Raw genomic sequence first — 26,454 nt, forward strand, 5'->3', positions numbered from 1 at the left:
GGGAGGGGGAGAAGGGTTGGAGGAGGGGGGGAAGGGTGGGAGGAGGGGGAGGGAAATGGGAGGCTGGGAGGAGGTGGAAACTTGTTTGTTTTTTTTTCCTTTTCTCAATAAAAAAAAGTTAAAAAAAAAAGTGAAGAGGGAAGAGCATATAAGGCCATCTGGACTACCAAGTAAGATACTTCTCAGAAGGGAGGGTGGAGAGCAGGGGGAAGTGGGAGGACCAGAAGGTAGATCAATCAGCAAGTTGCTTACTGTGCAATTATGGGACTTGAGTTCCTACACTCAGATAAAGAGTGACAATAACATTGGGTGCAGCAGCAAGCCTTGTTACCCTAGCACTGGTACAGTCTATAGTTTGCTGGCCAGCTGGTTTAGCCCAGTTACTTATCAGCTACAGGGTCAGAGAGAGATAGTATCTCAAAAAATAAAGGTGGAAAGAAACTGAGGAAGACAGCTGCTATCAACCTCCAGCCTCTACCTGTAGACACACATGCAAACACACACATAACAGAAAAAGTAAAGAAAATTCTACCTGTTTGTAGGGTCCATGAGTCTACCCCTCCTCCCAGGGTTCATCTTGAAGACAGTTTCTGGCCAGACATCTTGTTGCAGCTTCCAGCTAAACAACCTGTTTGTTCCTGTGCTCCCTCTGCTCCCCTGGTGGTTAGCTGTTGTAGGAGGAGCGGGCAGCGAACCATGGCCCAGCTAACTTAACCCCCGAAATAACCACACAGAAATTGTATTAATTAAATTATTGCCTGGCCCATTATATCTAGCCTCTTCTTAGCCAACTCTCACATCCTGATCTAACCCATTTCTACCAATCTGTGTAACACCACGTGACTGTGACTTACCAGCAAGATTCTAACCTATGTCTGTCTCAGGCAGGAGATTCAAGGCGTCTGCCACTCTGCCCTTCTTCCCAGCATTCTGTTCTGTCTACTCCGCCTATCTAAGTTCTGTCCTATCAAAAGGCCAAGGCAGTTTATTTATTCAACCAATGAAAGCAACACATAGACAGAAGAACCTCCTACATCAGTTAGCTATAGGGCAATTGTTTACCCACCTTGGGTGTGGTAATTTCCCACCTGCCTGGGGGGACTTCCATTGTGCAACAGCTAGGTATATAAGGTTTTTTCCTAAACTTGAATAAATGGCACTTGGCTTATCTCCTCTTGAATGACCCAGGTCTAGTGTGTGTGTTGTTTTAATCTCCAAGCCTTTGCCCAGCTTGCGAACTGTGAACCATACCTAGAGTGATGCAGGAATTACACCTGTTGTTCAAGGTCTAACTTAAATGTTCCTTCCTTTAAAGAGAGTAAGTAGTCTAGAGTGTCTAGGTTCAACTCTTATGTCATTTCCAAAGTAAGTTTTTTAACCTCTCTGTGCTTTTTCTTCAAGATAGAGAAATAAAAATTCTTATCATGCCTTACATACTAAGTGATCATGCAAGTTTACTGGAAACTTTAGAATACATACATAGCCCCAAAATGCTTGGTATTATTTATTTAATGTCTAATGATCAATACAATAAGATGCACTATGGATTTTCTTTCTTTGAAACATGTTAGTTTTTCTACAAAGAGCTAGACATTGCAGAAATACTGAAAAGCCTCCAACCCCGACAAGAGGAACTCGTTATCCAAGGGGTCAGATGAGTCACTCTGGTATCATGCCTCCCTGTTACTCTCTGGTACAAGAGCTCAAATCCAAATTCCTGAACTCCACTCTACTCTATACATAATAATATATAGTATCTGTTATAAAGCAAGTAGCTATATGAAAACATGGTAATGATGGTGTGTAGAGGTATTAAGAAAATGCTTTGGGCCAGGCAGTGGTGGCACACACTTTTAATCCCAGCACTAGGGAGGCAGAGACAGACCGGAGCTCTGTGAGTTCAAGGCCAGCCTGGTCTACAAGAGCTAGTTCCAGGACAGGCCCCAAAGCTACAGAGAAACCCTGTCTTGAAAAAACAAAACAAAACAAAAAAAAAAGCTTTGGGAAAAAAAATCTTGTTTTTCTTACTCTACTTTTGTAAACAGTGGTGAATCTATTTTATTCTCCTCTTAGATTAAAATTTCCTGATAAAAAGCAGATTAACTATTTCACATAGAGTTAAACTGAACAGCCCAATTAGGTACACATGAATTCTAAGTATTTCACATTTTATGTGTATGCCTGGTGCCCTCAGAGGTCAGAAGTAGGTACTGGATTCCCCAAATCTGGAGTGAAGGATGGTTTGCACCACCATGTGTATGGTGCGAATCAAACCCAGATCATCTTGAACAGTAACCAGTGCTCTGAACCACTAAGCCATCTCTCTTGCCCTTTCATTTTAGATTATATTTAGATATCTGTATGCTCTGGACTCTGTGTTATTGGCAATCTTGCCCTCTTTAAGCTTCTTGTAATATTTGATATGGTAGATATTTGATATGCTACCATCTCCATATACCTGCTTCTGTTCTTGGCTTGGGAGATAAACTATTCCAACATTTAATTGCTGTTTTAATTTTGTTGTCCTCTAACTATGCTGCTTTTTGTCAGCTTCCTTATTCTTTAGTTGAGAACCTCAGACAAACATCTTAACCCCATCGAACCGTGAGATTTTCCATGATAAAGTAAAGATTAAGAGAGGTTAATGATTCCTGCCTCTATCTATCATCATAATTAAATATAATACTTTACAAATGTTAATCTCCTTTCCCTCTTACCACCACATAAATGTCCAGGTATAAACTTGGACCTTTACTCTTTAATCTCGGCATTCCTCCTTAGGAATCTCATCTTGGCTCTTAAATACTCCAGTTATGTCTTAGACATGACTCTCAACACTTGACCTTCTCTTCTGAATCAGTTCTTTCACCAGCTAAAACACCTCACTTTAGTCTCTCTGTGGGCACTGAACTCATCTTGTTCTCTGCCATTACAACACAGTTCTTCTGACCACAGCAGCAGAGGACCAGGAGGGGAAATTTGAAAAAGACTTCCATGGCTTAAGTATAAATTTCCCAGACTCAAAATTCTGCATGGGTAACTACTCTCACCAGTCTCTCCTCCCTGAGACTACACATTTTTTCCTAACCTAAGTGCTTCTTCCCTGGCTCTGTGCCTCAACTTCTCTTTCCTCTGAGTCACTTCCTCAACCTCCCAGCTGGAGGAGAAGCTGGAAAGAGAAACTCGGTGAGGAATGAAGCTGCTTCCACACACCAGAGCTTCCTACTTCATGAGCTACTTGAGCCCCTGGGCCATCTTAAGAGTTGGAGACCTCAGGCCAATTGCCTCCAGCTCTAAATAGCTCCTCAGGACTCCAGATTCTAATTATCTGTAGAATAAATTAGATGAGCCAGGAAGATGGTTTTACACCAGTGTACTGATCTGACAAATGAAAAGATGCACTACTCCTAACTCAGGTTTCCTACACACAAATCTGGCTGTATCGTTTACCCTCACTAACTCACAAATCACTTATTGTTGAAACTACCTGACCAGGCATTTGAAAGCCTTGTATAGTCTCACCCCAACCTAGCTGTTCACTACACCTAAATGAACTATACCCTAATCTCTTCTCGTGAATAATCTACTCTCTACACCCAGGATATTCCCATCTCCTTTATATGAAATTGTCGTGCGCAATTTAACCTTCAAGTTCTAGTTTCTCGGTCACCTGCTTCCTAAGCACCACATCCCCATTTCCTCACTGCAGCTGTTGGTAGTGTCCCTGTGCTTCTTATCTGGCTGTCTTGTGTGATAAAGATAAGTACACTTTACAGCCTCTCCGAGAAGTACTCCTAGAATACAAAGTCTAGCTTACCTCTCCTCGCCCTAACACCTAACACACTGCCTTACACACACTGCAAGCACTAAGTGATTAGGTAACTTTATAATTTACCGTGTATATCGGTGCAACTTCTGGCAGTTCTATATCAACCAATTACTGAAAATAAATTCTTGAAATACCAGTTACAAAGAAAGTTACATAAGAAAAACCACAGGGTTTGAAACCAGTTTGGAAAATGCAAATACGAAAGCCAAACATTACATCAGAATAAAAGCAGTGGTTTTCAGTTTGGAAAAGTCAGAATAGAGAAAACCCCTTCTGATGAGGCATCCAAGAAAAATCTCCAGACCTAATTCTGCCCTAGTGTGTTGCATTAACTGAGTAAACACAATGACCGTTTCCTTCGCAATGAGTAAACCAATCCTGTCAGCCTTCTTTCACTTCTCCCTCTGTGGAGTTGCTGCTTGCATCACACAGAGGGAAAAAACTTTAGAAGGCTGCCATAATCTTCAGGACGGAGTCCCAGCAGTCCACCTGAAAACTGGTAAGAAGGGGACCAGGAAGGAAGGGATTGGGGGAGTCCCCTACCTGGGAGCTGGTGCACTGCCACAGAAAGAACACCCACTGCAGTGGCAGGAAGGCTGCTGAGGAAACGGAGAAAGATTTGAGAAAACTTTTACTCAGTTCAGGGGCAGCAGGCAGGTCTTAAGATTTCCAAATCCGAAGGCACTGGCCTTATTAAGTAAAAATGAGCCTGGGTTGTCTCTGCCCCTGTGACAAAACGGGACTGGGGGGAGGGAAGGCAAGGGGTGGGGCCTCAAAACACTAGTGAACTTAGTTCCATGGCAGGTATCCTAACCAACTATAAATAATCTTTGTTTCGACATCAAAATCAGACCAATTATAATCTCCCTCCTTGGCCATCCCTTTCTGGAATCTGCCCCCACCTGTAGTTAAGTCCATGAAACCCGATTTAGGTGTTCATTACACAATTTCTCTCCTGAATGATTCAGACACAGAATAAAGTCCAAATTTAGACCAGCAGACAGCTCACCCGTCTCCCTTTCGTCCCTTTCCTTCTACATTCATTAATCTTATAAAAAGCATTCTCTCACAATAAAGCACAGTCAGGACACCATGATATATAGAGCCACACAATTTGTTACTTTAACAAGAATCTTTGAGAATCTAAGTAGCAAACACTGCTAGGAAGCAAAAATACCAAGATACAGGATTCAGCACCCCATTCCTTTCCTTTCTTATCTCTTATAATTCCATCACTCTGGAGGCAGAGGCAACTAGATCTCTGAGGGTTCAAGGCCAGACTGGGCTACATAGTGAGTACTAGGTCAACCAGGGCTATATAGATCCTGCCTCAAACAAACAAAAAAGAAACTTGTTAAAATAAAAATTTATTTTAAAGTTTATAGGGAGCAAGGTAAGATTCTGCCTAATTTAAGAATACAAATTCCTTATTGTGCCAGATGCAAATTAAACCAAGTTCTAATTGCTTATATTGGAAAATACATATACAGAAGACCAAATTGTATATATGACTGAAAATGGAGATTTCTTTTTTTAACCTAAATAATGTAGTTATATATTATATAGGCCATTTTGAATAAAATCATAGCTGTATTTTATTTGTATCAAAAGAGGATTTATTTGACAAGAGATTCTTTAGACCAAATTCAGCTTTACATTATCTTAGGATTGAAGTGGCTTTGCCAAAGACACGGTTAAGCTGACCTCCTGAGTTCCATATAACTAATCTCCATCTCATCTACCCTACAGCTAAGGCTTATAAATATAATTCATCAGCTTCACAAACCCATGTGCTTATTAGGTAAAAAGTCACCCAGACAGCCTGACTTGGTGGTACATAACCATAGTGCTGATACTTTAGAGGTTAAGACAGATGTACCATGAATTCACCTGGGTTCCATATAGCATGATGCTTAAAAAATAAAGAAATAGTCAGGTTACAGCAACTTTGAATTTTTATTTTACTACTTTTATCAAATGAAAATGTTTTAAGTCAAATTTTTATTAGTCAAATATAATGGTTAAAAGTAAAATTAAAAGTTAATTAAATGGTAATATTAAATAGCAGCAGCACATAGTTATATTTTATTATATGTTGAAAAACTGGACAAAGGACCTTTAATGTTTAAGTTCTTTTATAATACTAACCAAGAAAACTATCTCCAAAATTAGCTGCTAGTTAAACAAATATTGTTAGGCATAATCAAATTAGAGTCCTCTTTTACAATTTAAGAAGAGTTAAGCAATTTAGGAGTAAAGGAGAAAAAATAACACATAATTTTTAATTTACATTTTTATATAATGTGCCAAATATTCAACCCTCAAAAGAAAGATTACAAGCTTTATATTACTGTTCATATTAAAACCCCTTTTAAATTTAGAAAGTTACAGTTTACTTCATATATTTTCTTTAACAAGTAGAATATAGCAATAATAGGGACCAGCTTTCAGTGAGTATAAGCACTTTACTTTTGCAGTGTGTTGGTAATCATTGCAAACCTCTGCTTCAGGAACTCTCTTTTTTGGATCAGAAAATTTTCAATAATATTGGCTTCTCTGAAGAGTCTCTCTAGTTCATCAATGTAAGACGCATCTACGGCTGCTCTCTCACTAATAGGAAGAAAGGCTTGATGTTAAAATGAGTTATAAAGTCTAGACATGCTATCGTGTCATGTCCTTTATTCTTTATCTGTTAGCTATTTCATTTTCATGCTTCAATTAAGTTCACAGAACTTAATTAATTTACTAATATTCTCCAAGAAAACGTTAAATCAGTCCTGCAAATATTTTGACTACTTAAAAAGTCCCCTGACACACAGAAAGTGCATCTTATATACTTTAGTTATAAATTATATAAATTATTAAAATTAAACTATCACTTAGGTATAGTGACTTTCCAGTAGCTTATAAAGCAGCTTGTAACACTTCAAATCTCAAATCAACATTTAAAGTCAGTCTTGAAATGTATACTAATAGGATATAAATATGTGAAATAGTCATCTTTAATAAAACCCCCTTAACATTAGTTTCACCAAAAAAACCCTATTCTCAAAGAGGTACTTGAATAAAATTTTAAAGATACGATCATCTAGAGACCAAGATACATCTATACTGGTATTAGCACTAAAAATATGACAAACGATGTTTGGACAAATTGGAGATTATTCCCTTAAAATATTCAACTCATCTATCATAAAGAATCAAGACAAAAGTGAAACTTCAAATTTCTAGTAACCAGATAGATTTTTAAGTCATGGAATTAAATTTTTCATTACTTATTTTTCAAGAGAAAAGGATTTCTAACAAAAATACTCAAAAAATGCCAAAATTACTTGCCTCAAAATCTTTGCATATGTAGACAACATCAGATTAATTTCCTTGCTCATATCTGTTCAAAAAATGGGTAGGTTGTAAAATCTAATAAAGTTTATGCATGATCCAGCCAATACACATAAATATAAGCACTATTAATACATCACCACTCAAATCCTTCTCCAGGGCTTCCTCTTTATAAAGGAGTCCAGAACTTTCAGAGAAAGAAGAATCCAATTTTCCAAGCGAGGGTACCTGTGAACTATCTGACACCTGAGGCTAAGAAAAGACAAAAAACAGATCAATGGTAAGATCTTTAGGCATATATATTCTGTTTATTAAAAAAGCAAAGCAAACTTTTCCAGAGGGGTTGGGGACACAGCTCTTTCTGTGCTAGCTGTTTGCCTAGCATCCTTAAGGCTGTAGGTTCAGTCTCCAGTAAGTACTTCAGAATTAGAAATGAAACTCCATGCTTGGAGCTGGGGATTAGTTCATTGGGAAAGCATTGGACTAGGAAAGTAATAAAAGCATAAAAAAATAAAAAATAAATAAAAATCAGACATGCTAGAGATTCCATACCAGTTATTTAAATTTTTATCGTCAAGGAAACCTTTAGACACAAGAAACACCTTGCTTAAAATACTAAATTTTGCTAAGTTTGGAGATTTTGAAAATAGCTTTTAACTCTTAATGAAAAACAGTCCTGTATCTTGCACCAGTTGATATTTTTATAGTAACAAGATAACTGTAATTTAGACAACAGATAAACGGTTGCAAAATTTTGTAATATAGATACTGGTGAGATGGCTCAGCAGTGAAAGAAAGCACTAACCACTGAAATCTGATGGTCTACGTACAATCACCAGATGGGCCTATGGCATGTAAGAATTTTACTCATCTTAGCAAATAAGTTTTCATGTAAAACCCCATGTACCAAAAGACATGGACTCACCTTGGTTACTTTTGGTTATCAAGTAGATTTTTATAGATCTGTTCTTAGTGGAAAAACTAGGTAGAGTCAACTAGAATTGTCCTAGCTCCTACCTCTGAGACTACGAGAACACTAAATTCTATTTACCAATAACACTTTCTTGAAGAAGATGAAACCAGAAATAAGTAAAATACATTAAAAGGTTCCAGGAGCATAAAACTTACCTCCAATTCTCTTGACCTCTTGCAGTTTCTAGAATCAGGTTTTACGAGGTGGTTTGCCATTATACTCTGGAGGCACAAACTATAAAGTTTAGAGATTTGTCAAATTTTAGGCACAAAGTCCACACTACAGTTCTCTTCACCTGGGTCCTTTTCCCACCTCCGCCATCATTATTTCTACTCTCCTGATCTGCCACTTAAAATTAATTTCTCCTCTCTCTATTTCATCCTGTCTCTCAGAACTTTTCCATTCAACACCTTCTGGGTCAGTAAACTCAAGTTTTATCACAGTATCCAATGGCCTCCATTATTGGAGACCAATTTATTATCCACACCGTTTTCAACTACTCGTCTGTAAAGGAGCTCAACTAACCTCACTGGCGAGTCTATCTTGTTTTAGCACTAGAAGATTTACGATTCTTCTGTCTCTGTAAAATGTTAATGTTAAAATTAGAGGTTAGATGCTCTTGGGACCCTTTTCCTTCTACTGAGTTGCTTCATGCAGCCTTGGTAATGAGGGTTTGTGTATATTCTTGTTGTAGCTTATGCCACGTTCAGTTGTGATCCCTGAGAGGCCTGCTCTTTTCTGAAGGGAAATGGAGGAGTGGATCTGGGAAGAGGGGAGGTGGTGGGAAGAGGCTTGGAGTAGAGGGAGGGGAAAATGAGGTAGGAATGCAATATATGATAAGAATACTTTCTTTAAAAAAGCATGTTAGAGCTCCCCTTTCTTCCTTCTTGAAAGAAGGACAGAAAGAGATGGTTGATCACATGTAAACAAATAAAACTGAGCTAGTCCAGAAATAAGATCTCTTCATTCTTCTAGTCTGAGATTGTTTTCATTGCCCTGCCCTTACCATAACACGGCATCAAAGTGCTTTCCCATAAATTCTGAAGCCATTTTCCTGAGAATCTGAACTGTTCAGACTTAAATTTGAAAAGACACTGGAACTTAGAAGGATGGTTTCCACTGTATTTTAGGGTTGAAGAACTATTTACATTCAAATTCTGTTTGTTTCTCTTTTTATTTGTTGGTATTTCGAGATAGGGTTTCCCTGTGCAGCCCTGACTATCTGGAACTCTCTCCGTAGACCAGGCTGGCCTCAAACTCTCTCTGCCTCCAGAGTGCTGGGATTAAAGGCCTTCGCCACACACCCAGCTCTGTTTCTTGTAAGTATCATGAGTTATTTAACTACAGAGAATCCGAGTGTTTATATGTAATATACATATGATGGAAACAAGAGCAAAAGGCAGATTATAAAGACACTTCTAACTTCAGCACAGTCCTTCCAAGTGCCTACCATTACTTTCAGGATACTAAGCTGAAGCGCTAACAACCTAACATGTAGGAAATGCAAGCATGGATGGATTGACGTTCCTAAAGAACCGGAAAGTATCTCAGAGACGCCCACACAAGGAAAAAGTCTTCTTTCCCTTTTAGTATTCCCTTTTCTGCTTCTTCTTTTCTCAAACGAACAGAACGTATACATAAATAAATAATAAAAACACAATAAAACTTCTATAATTAGGTAATTCTGTGTTTGTAAAAGTGATTACTGACACAACTTAAGCCTCTTGACTAGCCAAAGTCTGGGTTAACAGGCAGGTCCTCACCCTAAGAAAAAATCAGAGACTTGTGGCTGTGCCATCCACGGCATCACCTTGTGCGACTGTGTGCTGTTTGTCTGGGTTTTCCTTCTGCAGACTGGTTGGTTTGGTTTCAGATTTTCCAGGACTGAGACTCACCACATAAACCAGGCTAACCTAGAACTCCCTGGGTAGCTGAGGACGGACTCAAAGTCGCAGCAATCCTCCTGCCCCCGTGCTCCGAGTGCTGAGATTATACGTGTGTGCTACCCCTGCCGCCCCAGCCTTCTGTTGCGATCTCTTCACTGCGCTGCTGTCTCCTCACGCCATTTCCCGCCTCCTTCCCTCGCCTCCCTCACACCTTCCGGTTTGCTCTGCGGCCCCACAGAGGCCGCGTCCATCCCCACCCGCTGCTTTCCTTCAGACTCCATTTCCCCCCCATCACGGGCGCACGCGCTCACCCTCTTGTCCCACTCGCAATCGGAGATTCGGCCACAACCTTCCGCCTCAGAACGACGCAACAGCGAAGGCTTCGTGTTCCTCTGCGCAGGCGCCCCAGTGCACAGCTCCCAGCAGGCAGCGCGGCGGGTCACGTGGAGGCCTCGCCTCTGTTTATTTCCCGCCTTTTTTCTCTAGAGTTGGAACCTTCGAGAAACAGAAAGCTCGCTTCCCACACTGTGGAGAGGGAAAAGTTAACTTCGAAACTGGTCTCCAGGTAGAAGAGAGGCATTGTCAGGGGCAGCCGGGCTTGTGCCAGAGCCAGGAATGTCGGCGGATGAGCATTAACTTTCCTACCTGCTCCTCTCAGGAAAGGGCATGTTCACTCGACATAGGGTGTGCTGGCAGGAGGAGACCCCACCGGTTCCTCTAGCCCACGGTCTCCATCAGTGTCCCTCTGCCTTAGGCACCAAACTCTCCAGATCACACCCGGAAAGAAAAATAACTTTATGGACATGTCAGTAAGTGTAGCTGACCCATGTAGCGTTCAAAAATAACTCAGTAATTCGTATGGTTCACACACTCGTGGCTTAACTTTCTTGGGTCTTCTGGATACCAACTTTGACCTGTAGTTTCACAGACAGACTTCCTAAATTCTTTCCGGTTAGTTAACTTGGTGCAGAAACAGTATATTGCCTCATAAAACAAAGGTCAATGACATGCCTCCATGAACCCTGAGCACATAATTTTACATTTTAGAAGGCTGTTATTTAACATGTAGTCTTTTGGGGTTTTTTTTTTTCCTTTTGTTAATTTAAGAGTATCAAGGCTGGGAAGTGGCTAGCGATAAAGAGCATTTGCCTAACGAGAGTGTTACTTCCCTGATATGGGGGGGGGGGCTTGAAAGTGTGTTATCTGTGTTGAAATTTTTACTATCTGTAGTATGTAATACACTTTTTATATAGTTGAATATGTTCATTTTACAGTGCTTTCCTGTCCTTGGGTTCATTCTCCAGCACTCATAAATCAGTGCTTCCAGCACTGGGAAGGTAGAAGCTAGAGGCTAGGAAATTTAAGGTCATCCTTGGCTACTTTTGAGGCTAGCCTGGGACAAATGAGACTAGGGGTATCTGCCAGCCTGATCTACAGAGTGAGTTCCAGAACAGCTGGGTCTACACAGTGCAACCCTGTTTCAAAAAAAAAAAAAAAAAAAAAAAAAACCAGACTCTCTGACCTTTCTAAATTTTTTATAAACATGAAATAAAAATGTAAGGATTTAATTTTTTTTAAGCATTCCCAGCAAATATAATATTCTCTACTCAGTATTTATTTGGTTTTGTTTATTTGGTTTTGAGACAGTCATGCTTTCTAGTCCAGGCTAGACTGGAATTTATAATCCTCCTGCTTCAGTCTTAACTAGTCTATCTTATTAGCATTAGCACTGTTATTTTTAAAGGTCCATTAAAACAAAAAGTCTGGCTGATATTGGTCTATTTCCTCTCCCAACTTCACCCTGTATTATATCTAAACAAATAATTATCCATTTGGGTCTTAAAATATATTTCAAAGGAAAAAAAAGATTCTATCCTAATGCATAAATGTTTTCATAGGATTAAAAGAATACCATACTATACTATTTTCTTGTTTTAATGTTACCCTCATTGTATGGGTAATGAGAAGATGTAGAGGGTTCTGGTTAGCCAGTGCCTTAGACTCTTCCAAAGATTGCTGACAAGTCTATAAAATACACAGGACACAGAAACATATAGCTTACTCTATACCATAGGAAATGGAACCTTGTATCCAAGCCCTGAAACTTGGAAATATACAAACCATTTTTTCTACATCTTTAGAGCAGGAGGGAGCCCACTGGCACTCACTCTGCTTCTGGTCATGTTGGGTACATGTGTGGAGATGATTGAACCCAGGACCATGTTCTTGCTAGCCGAATCCTCTATAGTTGAGCTAACCTCACTAGCCACTGTGACCCTACTTCATGCAGTCTTTTGTGTCACTTGGAGGATGAAAACTTGCCTTTTTAAAGTCAGTCACATTTGTATTTGTATTCTTACCACATTCTTTTTTAAAATGTTAGTTTTTCTTCTGGTAACGCATCGCCCCAAGTCCCTCCAAACACTTCACCACAAACTTCCTCTGTAATCGTGGCTATGGGCATGATGTTTGCATGACTTGAGGAAATCAAACTCTACCCTGTTTGTTTTCCTTTTTTAAGAAATTAAAAACTACCTGCTTACACAGCATTTTGTTTCCTAACTTTAGAAGCCCTCTTACCATTTCTGTACTGGAAAAAAAAAAGTCACTTTCTCATTCTATTGCTAACAAAGCAACAGTTTAGCTTGTGGCCAAGTAAAAAGTCCCTAAGAGATGCTGCTGTTATTTCAAGGCTATATTCACACTCTTTTCTTTAGAAGTAACATTTCAGAAGACTATGTTAATGAGTTGGTTAGAAAGCTGTATCAATGAGTTAAAGATAAACCTTAAAAAATAATCTCCCTAAGTCATATTTCAAATATTTTGAGTCAGAAGTTTGCCACCATTCTCAGAATAGATGGTTTTGGTTTGTGTTTATGTTGGGGGAAGAGAGCCTGCAGGTAACAACATGCCACAGAGGACAAGCTTCTGATGTCAGTCCTGGGGTGTCTAGCTAGCCCTGAGCCTCTGGGGATTCTCCTGTCTCTATTTCTCATTTCCTGTGGCCTCTCTGGGATTAGACAACAGTGCTGCAGGGTCCAGCTTTTAGTCTATTTTTACTCACGTTTTTTATTAAAAAAAAAATTCAAATGGGAGGGGACAACTCAACCATTAAAGTTCTAGTCACACAAGCATGAGGACCTGTAGTCAATTCCCAACTAACTCACATTTAAAAAGATAATGCCTGACATAGAGCCAGTGAGATGGCTCAGCAAGGAAAAGCACTTACTGCCTAAAGGCCCCAGTTCAATCCCTGGAAGGAGAGAACTCACTCCTGCAAGTTGTTCTCTGACCTCCACGTATGTATCATGGCATACGAACACACACACACATACACAGAGAGAGAGAAAAAAAAGCTTTTTAAACAGACTATTAGCATGATGCACACACTTGTAACCCCAGCACTGGGGCAGTGGAGGCAGTCAGGTCCCTGGGTCTCACTAGCACATCAGCTTAGCTAGTCAAATCATGTGAACCGCAGGTCCTAGAGAGAGTCAAAAACCATTATAAGACAGTTCTGAGGAACAACACCGGAGGTTGGCTTCTGCCTCTACATGAAAGTACAACTCCCACACACCCACACACACTTGTATACACAGGAAGGATTCTAATGATATAGATTTGGTATTTGATGTGATAGTGGAAAGGCTTTGTTTCCAGGCCGCTGAGAAGTAAATCTGAACAGCCCCAACAAGTGTCCTGTGACACCACATTGACCTTGGAAGGAAAAATCCTGAATACGGTCTTAAAAGAGGAAAGAAAGAAAATACTATACAAAAAATATTTTCCCCCAAAAAATATATTTTAGATGTATTTTAGGTGTAATGACTATATTATAGAAATGACTCCAGTGTGTTAGCCAAAAGCATTTCATGCTGAAGTGCAACAAGCTCAGAACAGAAGGCCCAATGTGAGAAAGGATGCTCTACCCAAGCAGGTTCGTTTCCTTACGTTGCTTTCCTAACCTGAAAAAGGCATGGGCCTGGGAAGGGCCAGACCCCAGCTTTCACAGAAGAGATGATACACCAAATATTGACATTTACATTAAAGGAAATGCCTGTGTTCTCTAAGATTTTGTTGTAAGTTTTCTCATACCTTGGAGAGAGTGTGTGGTGTGAGGCTGAGGCGTGCCAGGGGCAGTCTCCTCCCTTTGTTGCCTCCTTCCTCATTCCTCATGCCTCGGTCCTCACCCAGACTGAAAGCTCTCTGTACCTCCATGTCCTCTGTATTCCAGCTGCTGACAGGGCTGCCGCCTTCCACAGCTCCAGTGTTAGGAAGAAGAAAGAGGCTACAAAGCTTCCGAGTCACTTCCTCTCGGAGGGAACTATTTGGCCAAGGTAAGACAAAACAAGTCTCTATTTATTTGGAAACAGTGGCATGAGGATTAGAGGCAAATAAGCCAAAATGCTCTAGAGGAATATGTCTCCTCTATCACCAAGACGGGAAGTCAGGAGCCATACAAGGAACAGAAGCTGAGAATAGGTTGTTCTTCTCTGCAAGATGTGAGTGTCACTTCAGGGCACAGATTCTGTTTCATCTTTTGAAAATTATTAGGGACCCTGGAGAGCTTTTCTTTCTCTTGACTATTTTTCATATTACTGTAAAGTACTGCGCTAGAAAAATATTTAAAGCTGAAAAAAATTTTAAAGTAGTCACCTAGTGGTTTATTGTAAAGTACACCACATGTTTTCTTAAATAATATTCTTTGAGACTCTCTATCCGAACACTCTACGGCTTTTTGTATATTTACAAATCTCTTTATGGTTTGACTGAATGGATGAAAGTAAGAATCTTCTTGCTTTGTTTTTAGACTGTTGTGATGGTAAGGTGCACAGACTTCTTCACCTCTGATACTCTCTCATCCACTTGTGAGAGTATGAGATCTAAAAGGCAGTGGCATCATAGGATGACTAGAAACAGTTTCGGCTACCCTATGAAAGCAAAAGAGACCTCATGCAAGGCTGATACTCGATAAGATCTGCAGCAGAAGGCTTGGTTGGGCAGGTCTGTACTTGGACAATATAGCATTCTTCGGGTAGACATTATTCCACAAGGGAAGGGCTGAATAAAATTATCTCTATTTTGAGGTCACATAACAAAACCAATCAAGAATGTCTTTAATCTCTTTACTTTTTGCCTATTTCCGGCTGACCAAATAATTTTATGACACGCTCCTGCAGAGTACCTTACCTCTTACCTGCAGTGTGACAAGAGCCTCGGAACAGAGAGAGGCTGTTAACCAGGGTGTGACTCTTCCACAGGACTCTCAAAACTCTTCATATTCTTCCGTTTGCTGCAGGAGAGAACTGTTTCACCGGCCACCCCATCCCCACCACACCATTGTTCCCCAACACACAACTACTCTTCCCCAATGCCCTTCTCTCTCTGTTCAAATATGGAGCATTCTTCAAAACTAACATCGACTCTCCTTTCACACACACTCATTCCAAGTATGTCAGTTTCATCTGACCTTTTTTGTCAATATTTAACAGTTGATTAAATATACCTGTCATTAATGATCTAATTTCCTGTTGTGTTCTGCCCCTATTGCTTCCACGTCCCACACACACATTGTAAGATGGCACAATTGTCAAGGGCTAACTGACTTATTGAACTGAAATGTCACCTGGCCAGTGAGGTGACTCAACAAGTAAAGAGCTGCCTCAAAGCCTGCTGACCTGAGATTGATTCATGGAATCCATGCAAAGAGGGAAGGAGAGAATCAACTGCACACAGTTGCCCCTGACCTCCACGCATATCCCATCATACACGCATACACACAAACTAAATACAGGTGCTTTGGTTTGGGTTTTGTTTGTTTTGTTTTGTTTTGAGACAGGGCCTCATCTTGTAGCACTGACTGTCCTTAAACTCACTATGTAAACGAGGGTAGACTCAAACTAACAAAGATTCACTTGCTTCTGTCTCCCAAGTTCTGGGATTAAAGGTGTGCACTGCCTACACCTGGCTACAATAAAGATGAGATTTTTTTTTTAAAGAATTGAAATGTTGAGTGTTGATCTTGCTGCTGCCAAGAAAGCTTCCCATCTGATTGTAGAGATTTAATCTCGTAGCAGGGTCCTCTGATCAGCCCATACCTATTCACAGAACTAGAGTTCCACAGAGAGGGCAAATGGGATTGTAAGTGCTTTTCAAGTTCAAAGCATTTTACTTTTAATACAATACTATGTTTTTAAACTCCTAGTAATTTAAAAATTCTCACTGAATGATATTCTATAGCTGTGTATTGCCTTCCAATGGTTCTCAACCTTCCTAATGCTTTGACCCTTTAATATTTATAGTTCCTCATGTTGTGGTAACTCCTAACCATACAATTATTTTTATTGCTACTGCATAACTGTAATTTTCTACTGTTATGAATCATAATGTAAATATCTGTGTTTTCTGATAGTCTTAAGTGACCCCTGTGGAAGGGTTGAGACCCACGGGTTGAGAATCACTACCGGAGGAAGTGGCTACTAGGACATTTGCCCTATATATATGGCTCTTTTGTGGCAGCTTTAACTATAGTCTAGAATTGCAGAATGCTGGGGCTGGAAAAGACCTTAAAACTTGACCTCCAGCTTCCTAGTTTTCCAAATGAAGAAAATGAGATCCACTGCCCCCCCAAATTAAGTAACTTGCCCCAGGCAAAATTGGAACTCATGTGACCTAGCTTTCATTATGATATCCTGCCATTCACTCTCTGTGGTCTAGTTTTCAAAGGTTTATACAACTTTTTTGATTTGAAGAGCCAGTTCTTGCTATATTCTCTTGGGAGGGTCTTTATGAGAATATTAGATGCAGGCTTCAGAGATGACAAGGTTGGAAAAGTATTCCAGGACCTGTGTTCATTCTCCAGAATGCAAGGTTAAAACACAAACAAAACCTGGAGCGGTGCAGTGAGCTCCTAGCCTCAGTGCTAAGGTGACAGAAGCAGGTGCATCCATATGGAGCTTGCTGACCATCCAGTCCAGCCAGTAGCTAAATTCCAAGAGATTGAGAGGTCCTGTATCAAAAAAGGGGGAGGGTGTAGCCATCATATTAACTCAGAGGATAAGGGTGCCTGCCACCAGTCCTGGCCCAGAAATGACTTCTGCAAGTTGTCTTCTGACCTTAGGCATGTGGACACACAAACACAAAAATAAATATGGTTTCCTTACTTTTTAAAATGATGGATGGTACTTAGGGAATAACACCCACTGTCCTCTGGTCTACACACACACACACACACACACACACACACACACATGCATGTGCAAGCATGAACATTTACACACACATACATAAGCAAGAGACTATTAGGTAAAATGTTCAAGGCATTCTTATCCACTGAGAACTGTATTTCATAGATTAGAATTGAGAAAGCAAAGAAACATGAGTCAGAAAGAATCAGAGAAAAAATGGGGAGAAGTTGTGAGGAGGAGATCCTGATGTATCGAGAGCTGATGGAGGTGTGAACAAAGCAATGAAAACTTCAAAGTAAACACATAAAACAAAATAAATTAGAAAAAAGGAGAGTGAGACAGTCTTACATTTGGATTCATCTGGTTTCAGGCTTCTCTTGTTTTCTTGCTTTCACTGAGTTTTAGAGGAAAGTTCCAAGGTCTGCCCCCCAAAATAGAATGTATTGGCTCCACTATGACCAAGTAACTTTCTAAAAACTCAGTTTTAACCTGTCTTTCTCCTACCCAAGGCAAAACTGAACTAATATAATAGGAAAATAATGGTGTAACTTTATAAGTAATTGAAAATAATATGAATATTTTAAAATGAAATACTTGATCTAGCTAGAAGGTGGTGGTACGTGCCTTTAATCCCAGCACTCAGGAAGCAGTGCCAGGTGGATCCCTGTGAGTTCAAGGCTAGAATGGTCTACAGAGAGAATTCCAGGACAGCCAGGGCTACACATGGTCTATATTGGCGTAATTTCAGAGCTGCTATGCCAAGGGGATTGGAAACTGTTTGCACTATTGCCAAGTGGAAGAACACCTTACCCTGGTAGGATTATCTACCTCCACTACTATGGCAAAGTTAAGCTATTCCTTACATATTTCTGAAGCTCTCCCAACTGAGCCCTAGTTCCAACCTTCCCCCTTCCCTTTTTTTTTTTTTTTTTTCAGATTTGGGGACAGGAGCTAAGTTTCCTAAGATAACCTTGAACTCACTCAGAATTACCCAAAGAAGGCCTCCTGTCTCAACCACCATTGTAACTCGGGCCACAGGCCTATGCCAGCAGACTGGATTATAATGCTATTATTAAATTATTATTTTATTTCAATGTGTGCGTGAGACAGGTGTGTGGAAGTCAGAGGAAAACTTTTGTGGAGTCAATTTTTCTCCATCTTTCTGTGGGTTGTGGGAATAGAACTCGGGTCTCCAGATATGGGTGGGCAGTGCCCAGAACCTTTTCACAAGCCATATAATGCTATTTTTCATCATAATTATTTTCTCTTCTTTTTGCCTTTTTGAGACAGGGTCTCAAAAAAACCAGGCTAGACTCCACTTCACTGTATAGCTGAAGATGATAATCTTGAACCTTCTACCTCCACCTACCAAATGTGATTACTGGTGTATTTCAACACACCCAGGTTTAAATATGTTCAGATCTGATAACAATGTTATCAAGGTATGAAGGGGCATTGTTACTGTTTGTGATATGGACAATCTCTAGTATATAAGTACAAGTAAGATGCGAGAATACAGTATTAAGTGGGCCAAAGTACCACCATGATAAGGTGGACATGTAAGGACAAAGCACCTTACAAAGCCTTCTTAATAATGCTGAGAAGGTGAATGGAAAGGAAGCATGCATCCACGTTGACAGGTGTTAGCACGTGCATGCCAAAAATGCTGCCTCCGCATTGTTACATTTATTACCAAGGACAAAATAATCGTGGATGTGGGCCCCTCAGAAACTCGTTCTTTCTGAAAACTGTGACTACACTACACTTTGTATGGTAAAATGATGAAATCTCAAGCAAGCCTTGGTAGGGATCCTCCCTGCTTCCTGGCCCTTGACAAGGATGCTCCTCTGTCCTTACTGAACTAACATCACTGGGAAAACTTTTCCAACACCACCACGAGGAGTCCTTGCAACTCCAGCTCCTACAGCACCCACCATACCTTGCCTCCCCTACTGGTGTCTGAGTCACTGGAAGCTGGGAGCTAAGTTTCACTCAGCTTCTAGCCCCGCAGTTGACTCATACTAGGTGCTTAGTGAGTAAATGGTAAACAAGTTCAGGAACTATGGGAAAGAGTGTTTTGTTTGTTTCGAGGTTGTTATTGTAGTTTTTGAAGGGCTTAGCCTTGTGCATGCCAGCAAAGCTCTCAAACACTGAGCCACTTCCCTGTTTTTTTGAGACAGGGTCCCACTATGTAGCCCAGGGAGGCCCCTCACTAATACATGATCTTTGGCTTTGGCTTTTCGATGTTGGGAGCACAGACATGTACCATCAGACCCATTTAGGAGTGGTAAATCAATAAATTATTGATATATTTTATGTATATGGATGTTTTGCATGCTTGTACAACTACTGCATGTGGGGGCCAGGAGAGGACATCAGATCCCTTGGAACTAGAGTTAGAGGTGGTTGTGAGACATCATGTGGATGCTGAGAATGGACCTGGATCCTCTTAAAGAGCAGTCAGTGCTCTAACCACTAGGCTGCCTCTCCAGCAATAGGAGTAGTATTTTTAGAGTAGCTGAGTCCTTCTCTAAGGTCATTCATTCAATGAATAATTAAACATGTACTATAGTAAATAATAGTAATTTAAAAATCCAATTTTTGACCATAGTGTTTGCTATATTCCAGGCAAATTATTTTTTGAAAAATATGGGCAGAGCAGATATGGTATATGCCTTTATTCCCAGCACTCAGGAGGCAGAGGCAGGTGGATCTCTGTGAGTGTGAGACTAGCTTGGTCTACAGAGCGAGTTCCAGTACAGCCAGGGCTACATAGAAAAACCCTGTCTCAAGAAAAAAGGAAGGAAGGAAAGAAGGAAGGAAGGAAGAAAGGAAGGAAGGAAGGAAGGAAGGAAGGAAGGAAGGAAGGAAGGAAGGAAGATATGTACATTATATAGTATTAGAGAAAATGACATAAAGCTATTAATTCAGTAATGACAAATCAAAATAGAGACCCACCGTTTACTTCTCTGATCCCCTTCCTTCTTCAATCATATCCCTGCTACTTTTTGGTTGTTTTTTTTGTTGTTGTTGTTGTTTTTTTGGGTTTTTTTTTTTTTTGATATTTCAAGACAGGGTTTCTCTGTAGCTTTTGGTTCCTGTCCTGGCACTAGCTCTTTCTAGACCAGGCTGGCCTCGAACTCACAGAGATCCGACTGCCTCTGCCTCCCGAGTGCTGGGATTAAAGGCGTGCGCCACCACCGCCCAGCGACCCTGCTACTTTTTGTAGTTTTTAAACATAGATTCTGCTTCAGAGAGAAAATATGGTATGCTTGTCATTCTGAGTCTGGCTTATTTCATTTAAGATGGTGACTCCTGGTTCCAAACATTTTCCACTAAGTAATGGAATTCATCCTTCTGTATGGCTGAATAATACTTCATTGTGTGAATATGCATCTTTACCTATTCATCTGCTGGTGGACACCAACTGATTCTATAACTTGGCCCTGGGAACAGTGCCATGAGTAACACAGATATATATGCTGGTATTCCCACTGTGTGTGGCTTTGATTTATTTGGGTATATACCCAGGAGTGATACACCAGGATAATATGAAAATTCTACTTTTTGTTTTTGAGACCTCCATTGTGATTTCCATAGAGATTAAACTAAGCTACATTCCTGCCAGGAACATAGAAGGTTCCTTTTTCACTGCATCCTTGTCAGCTTTGTTAGAAATTCTTTTTTGTTTTGTTTTTGTTCTTGTGTTTTCTTGATGATAAGAATTCTGAGTGGGGTAATTTTATAAGATTAATTTTTTTATACTTTTAAATCATGTGTGTGCTTGTGCAACTGTGGAGGGTGGGCCTGTATTTGCTCCCACGGAGGCCAGAGACGTCAGATCACCTGGAGCTCGTGATTATAGGCAATTCTGAGCCACCTGATGGAGGTGCTGGGACCTGAACTCAGATTCTCTGCAAGAACAGTACATGCTTTCAGGCACTGAGCCATCTCTCCAGCAGCTCGATGCATTTGTAATTCGTGTTTCTATGGCAGCTAAAGCTCTGAACCTCCTTTTCATGTATTTTTCAGCCATTTGTAGTTCACTGAAAAGTGCACATTCAGTTCCTTTACCCATTTATTGATTAGAATATGAACCAAGCTTGATAACTATTTACCTTTGGATATAAGGAACTGAAGCTAGATCTAATAGGTAAACATCTACCATGTAACAAATACTTTAGGTTGGTTTCATTAAAATTAAGTTTTTCAACTGAGTTTTAATTTCCACTCATTGTAAGTACCTGCTCTTAGACTGTATTAAAATTTAGTGAGTTCTTAAGAGCAAAGATTTATAAACACCCCTTAAATGCTACTGTCACTTTCTATAGCTATAACACAATGCCTAAAACTAGATGATTTAGATGAAGGGGTGGGGGACAGCAGGGGATAGGAGGGAGACCGAAAGAAAGACACACAGAGACTTAAAAGTAATAAATACAAATTATCTGTAATCATTTATAATTAAAACTCCAGGGGATCCAAAGACTCAAACACACGCATGCACGCACGCATGCACACACACACACACACACACACACACACACACACACACACACACACACACACAGGAGACAGAGAGAGTTAAAATAAATCTTCCCTAAAGTGGCCTCTCTTGAGAAAAGCACTAATCCATTCCTTCCTGTGGGCTCCTCCACAAGGCCCCACCTCCAGCACTGACACATAGACACCAACTCTCATCACGATTCTTGGTGCCTACAAACCATAAAAACAATTAACACTTGGGACTCAGACACAGTCCTGGGAGCTCCGTTCATTAACTTCCTCACCACACAGGACACCAGCTGCTCCCTGGAACCTGCTGTGGTGAAGGGGAAGTTCCAAGTCCTCCCCTGAAGGTCCCATATTTGAGTCTGCTGAAATAAGACTGCAGTCAACAGATTATCGGGAGCAAAGGCTACAAGAGACAATTAACACGTGCAAGCACCTGAGCTACCTGAAACATTATAACTTACCGAAGCCAGAGGGGCGAAGTTGGGATTCCTTCCTCAGAGAGGAAGTAGAAGGCTTGCAGGTGATTTTAAAGCAGGATGAAATATTGTCGGAGGAGCCAGACCACAGAGTCAGATGCAGACAAGGAGGCCACACCTGGGATCCCAACACTCCCGCAGCTGAGGCAGGAGGACTATGATTTCTACAGGACCCCATCTCTATAGGGGAAAACAGAGAAGTCAATGATTGAAGGTAATTGTATTCCTCTTTAGTGGACCCGCCTTCAGGAGACAGAGAACTTCAGAGAAGTCTCTTTGCTACTACAGCAGAGGAAGGTGTCAAGAGAACCTTCCAGTAACCACGGGAAGGACCAGAGAGACCTGAGGAGGCTGCTTTCATCAAGTTCGTCATCAACACATTAAAGTGCATGCAGGAAACTCATTAAATTAGATAGTTATTAAAAGCCAAGGAGGTGGTTTTTGAGGCAGGGTCTTAGGTAGTAGCATCTTACTACATAGCCTCAAACTCCAGACCATTCTTGTAAAAAAATGTACTGTTTTTTTGTGCTCCTAATTAATACATAAAGCAACAAGATCTACTGAAGAAATTTCAGGTGATAAAGCTTAAACCATCTCAAGACTCCTAGGACCTACAGTGGCTGCTTATAAGTGAGCATTTCAACTAGTAGCAGGGTCAAGGCACTGTGGTTTGTTCCTTCATAACCCCAGGATGAGGGCTACATTTCAGCTCAGAAATAAATGAAAATAAATATGTCTTGTTTTTCTCCCCAAAGTCACAGATTTCTCATACTTGGGACTCCATGGCAAACCCTTACCCCGTGACAAAACTCTGGAAGGACATACACATAAAATATAGAGTAGGGTGAGGGAAAGGGGGAGAGCAAATACACGGGGGTTGTTGCAGAAACATCATATTTATGTAATATTCATGCACGAACACAGACAAGCCAGACGTCAGGTCAAAAGCTGCTGCTGCCTTTGGAGGAAACCCACCAAATGTCAGAACCTCTCAGCCTTCTCCCACCCTGCCCCAAACACCAGGTGGAAATGCCACCTCTGTCTCCTCCTCTTCTTTACCACTGTAGCAGTGAGGTCACGAACCTTCAGCATCTCATCTACAGGAGGCCACTGGCTTTTCAGTTCAGATAGAACTGGTCCCCAGTATTTCTAGCATCCCCAGTGAACACAAAACTAATCATTCACTAGGGAGTCATATTTTCACTAGGGATTCATAGCACTCCTAGCCAGTATTCGCTAGGAGTCACCTTTAAAATATTATGAAACAGCATTCTCCTGGTTCCAAATAGCTAAGGGTTTGTAAAGAACGTAAACGTGCGTGCTACAGACTCCTGCTTCACATGTATTAAACATCGCAGTTTCCATCAGCATACTGAATGATGAATGACTTTCAAATGGGAAGGTTTAGAAGGCAGTATTAAGGAGCTGGAGAAATGGCTCAACCATTAAAAGCACTGGCTACTCTTCCAGAGGACTGGGGTTCAGTTTCCAGCACCCACATGGTGCCTCACAACCATCTGTAACTCCAGTTGGAGGGGATCCAATGCTCTCTTCTGGCCTCCCTGAGAACTGCATGCCTGTGGTACACAGACATACATGCAAACAAAAATAAATCTAAATAAAAGAAAAGGTAAGAAGTCTGTTCATTTTATGTGTATGAAGAGCAATCTCTGCCTCTTCATGGGTGACTCTTTGCTTTCCTTAGAATAATGTTGGCTGCCACACTGGACGAAGGCTCGTGCATCAACTTCAGAGAAATGGCATTTATTGACAACACACTTTACTTTATACGTAAGTCTAAACCAATAAGATAAATGTGGGGCTCGGGTACAGGTTTTCAACTAGAAATGAAATCAAGAAGTGAGTTTGGACCCCTGTTTGTCATCAAATTCTACCAAAATGTTAATCACACACACACACACACACACACACACACACACACACACACACACACACTCTGCTTTAAAAATAAAACAAAACAAAACAGATTTCCAAGATTCAGTGCCCTGCCCCACGTCCTGGGTTGACACTCCAGCAGTTTGTCACCAAAATGGTGTCTGGTGCCCTCATGAAAATGTACCACTGAATAAAACCGGACTTGCTGAACATAGCGGACAATGAGGATTACTGAGAACTCAAGAACAATGGCAATGGGTTTTTGATCCTACTGCACGTACTGGCTTTGGGGGAGCCTAGGCAGTTTGGATGCTCACCTTACTAGACCTGGATGGAGGTGGGTGGTCCTTGGACTTCCCACAGGTCAGGGAACCCTGATTGCTCTTTGGGCTGATGAGGGAGGGGACTTGTTCGGGGGAGGGGGAGGAAAATGGGAGGCGGTGGCGGGGAGGAGGCAGAAATCTTTAATAAATAAATTAATTAATTTAAAAAAAGAAAAGAAAATGTACCACTGAGGAAACACTGCTTCCCAAATGAAATGCAATTTATGGGATTCTAGGCTTAGAGTTCTGTCTACATCATTCATGTTAATAGATTTGACCAAAAAAAATAATTCTTTTAATTAAGATTCCTTGGGTGACTTGGCTTCACTGAAAGTTCAGCTTTCTTTGGAAGCTTCATGGAAAATCCTTAGATGTCTTGCATTTAAACAATAAACATAAAAGGAAAGTTTTCCACTTTATTAAAAAATACTTTAGCTATGTACTGATATTACAAATCCTGGATTTAAATTGTTAATTATTGCTATTTTATGTGTGGACTTGTTTCTCCTGCATGTATGTCTGTGCGATACGTGCATGCAGTGTCCTTGGAGGCCATAAAAGGGTGTGGATCCCCTGGAACTGGAGTTGCAGAAGGTTGTGAGCTGGGAATTGAACCATGGTCCTTTGGAAGAACAGACAGTGTTTTAAGAACTGAGTCATCTCTCTAGCCCTAGATTTAAGTTTAAACCTAACATACTTGTGTACACACAAACCCTAATAAGCTTAATTTTATGGGCTCCTGAATACTTGTCATGTGATAGTCCTAATGGAGGTCAACAGAGCCCATCACCATTATATAGAGGTGAGGAAGTGAGGAGTGGGGGCAGGTGAAAATCTGTGAGTTGGAGGACAGCCTGGTTTACAAAGTGAGTTGAAAGGCAGCCAGAGATTTTTAGTAAGACCTTAGAGAGAGAGAGAGAGAGAGAGAGAGAGAGAGAGAGAGAGAGAGTTCCAAAAGTGAGGGGGAGGGGACATGATAAGCTGAACTATATAATTTAACATTATGTTTCTTTTTCCTCCCTTTAGCTGAAGATGATGGTAAAGTATAAATTTATTTTTCTCTCTTTGCAAATTAGAATTTGCTTGAGATACATCTATTTTCTGCTGGGAGAAACTGTCCATAGAGATGTCCAAGGGGTAGTTAATAATTACAGTTTCATTATATTCAGATAATTCTATGGGAGAGCATATTAAAACTTGAATTCCTAGGCTAATTGACTTAGGTTGTTTCTGTCTTACTTCTGTTGATTATAGCACCCTTGCATGGTGCTTGGACATTTCTGTTGTCTGGTTTGATTTGACACTGGTTGCTATTATGTAGCCTACACTAACTGAGAAGTCACTCTATCACCTGGACTGGCCTCAAACTGTGACCCACCTGCCTTCACCTCCCGAGTGTAGCACACTACAGCAGCACACCCAGCAGCATTCTTGTACAACGGCATTAGCACATGTGTCTCACTGTTTCTTCAGAATAAACTCTAGGGAGCAGAACTGCAGGTTGGCAAATCAAAGCCTCAGTGGTCCCTCCATTGAGTTTATTATGTACTAGCAAGAGATAATTCCCTAGCCTGGTGTGGTGGAATACACCTTTAATCCCAGAACTTTGGGAAGCAGAGACAGGCATATCTCTAAGTTCGAGGCATTCCTGATCTACAGAGCAAATTCCAGGACTGCCAAAACTATACAAAAAGGCCCTGTATTGAAAAATAAATAAATTATATAAACATATAATTTAAATATATAGATATAGAGTGAATAGATGGATTTTTTGGGTTGCCAGCTCACAAAAATAGCATAGAGACATTATTGAAAAGTTTTTGCATCCCTATAAACCTTTCCACTGACCCAATGGTCCAAATCATACCAAATCAAACTGGAAGGCCAGGTTTAATGGATGCCAGCACTCATGGATGGCTTTCCAGGCCCTCATAGAGGAGACGGGGAAGGAAGACCAGGTAACCACATGTTTGTTCTCTGGGGTGCTGTTTAAATACCCTGTGGGAGCCGGGCGATGGTGGCGCACGCCT

The 26,454-nt window shown here is 40.7% G+C and overlaps 3 protein-coding genes across 4 annotated transcripts in view; 1 reads left to right on the forward strand and 2 right to left on the reverse strand.

Moving 5' to 3' along the window:
- The window catches only part of Bco2 (beta-carotene oxygenase 2), a 29,651-nt gene extending 25,229 nt beyond the window's left edge, over positions 1-4,422 (reverse strand). The window contains exon 1 of the mRNA XM_005347297.2: positions 4,373-4,422. The gene's annotated coding sequence lies outside the window, so the exon portion shown is untranslated. The remainder of the gene's footprint in view (positions 1-4,372) is intronic.
- LOC101991057 (interleukin-18) overlaps positions 4,262-26,454 on the forward strand; it is a 27,373-nt gene continuing 5,180 nt past the window's right edge. Inside the window, exons 1-4 of the mRNA XM_005347301.3 lie at positions 4,262-4,328; positions 14,262-14,364; positions 23,911-23,996; positions 25,451-25,462. Of these exons, the coding sequence (XP_005347358.1) occupies positions 23,915-23,996; positions 25,451-25,462 (94 nt within the window). The 5' untranslated portion in view covers positions 4,262-4,328; positions 14,262-14,364; positions 23,911-23,914. The remainder of the gene's footprint in view (positions 4,329-14,261; positions 14,365-23,910; positions 23,997-25,450; positions 25,463-26,454) is intronic.
- Tex12 (testis expressed 12) lies at positions 5,900-10,437 on the reverse strand. 2 transcript variants are annotated; one of them, XM_005347302.3, is made up of 5 exons: positions 10,339-10,437; positions 8,297-8,375; positions 7,309-7,420; positions 7,166-7,217; positions 5,900-6,439 (listed from the first exon to the last, which is right to left on the reverse strand). In XM_005347302.3, exons 2-5 carry the CDS (start codon positions 8,354-8,356, stop codon positions 6,295-6,297), a joined length of 369 nt encoding a protein of 122 aa, XP_005347359.1. In that variant the 5' UTR covers positions 8,357-8,375; positions 10,339-10,437; the 3' UTR covers positions 5,900-6,294. The 2 variants fall into 2 exon arrangements, with proteins under 2 accessions (XP_005347359.1, XP_005347360.1); XM_005347303.3 differs by lacking the exon at positions 10,339-10,437 and adding an exon at positions 8,667-8,721.

Source organism: Microtus ochrogaster, chromosome 5 (genome assembly GCF_000317375.1).
Source record: "Microtus ochrogaster isolate Prairie Vole_2 chromosome 5, MicOch1.0, whole genome shotgun sequence".
Classification (NCBI taxonomy): Eukaryota; Metazoa; Chordata; class Mammalia; order Rodentia; family Cricetidae; genus Microtus; species Microtus ochrogaster.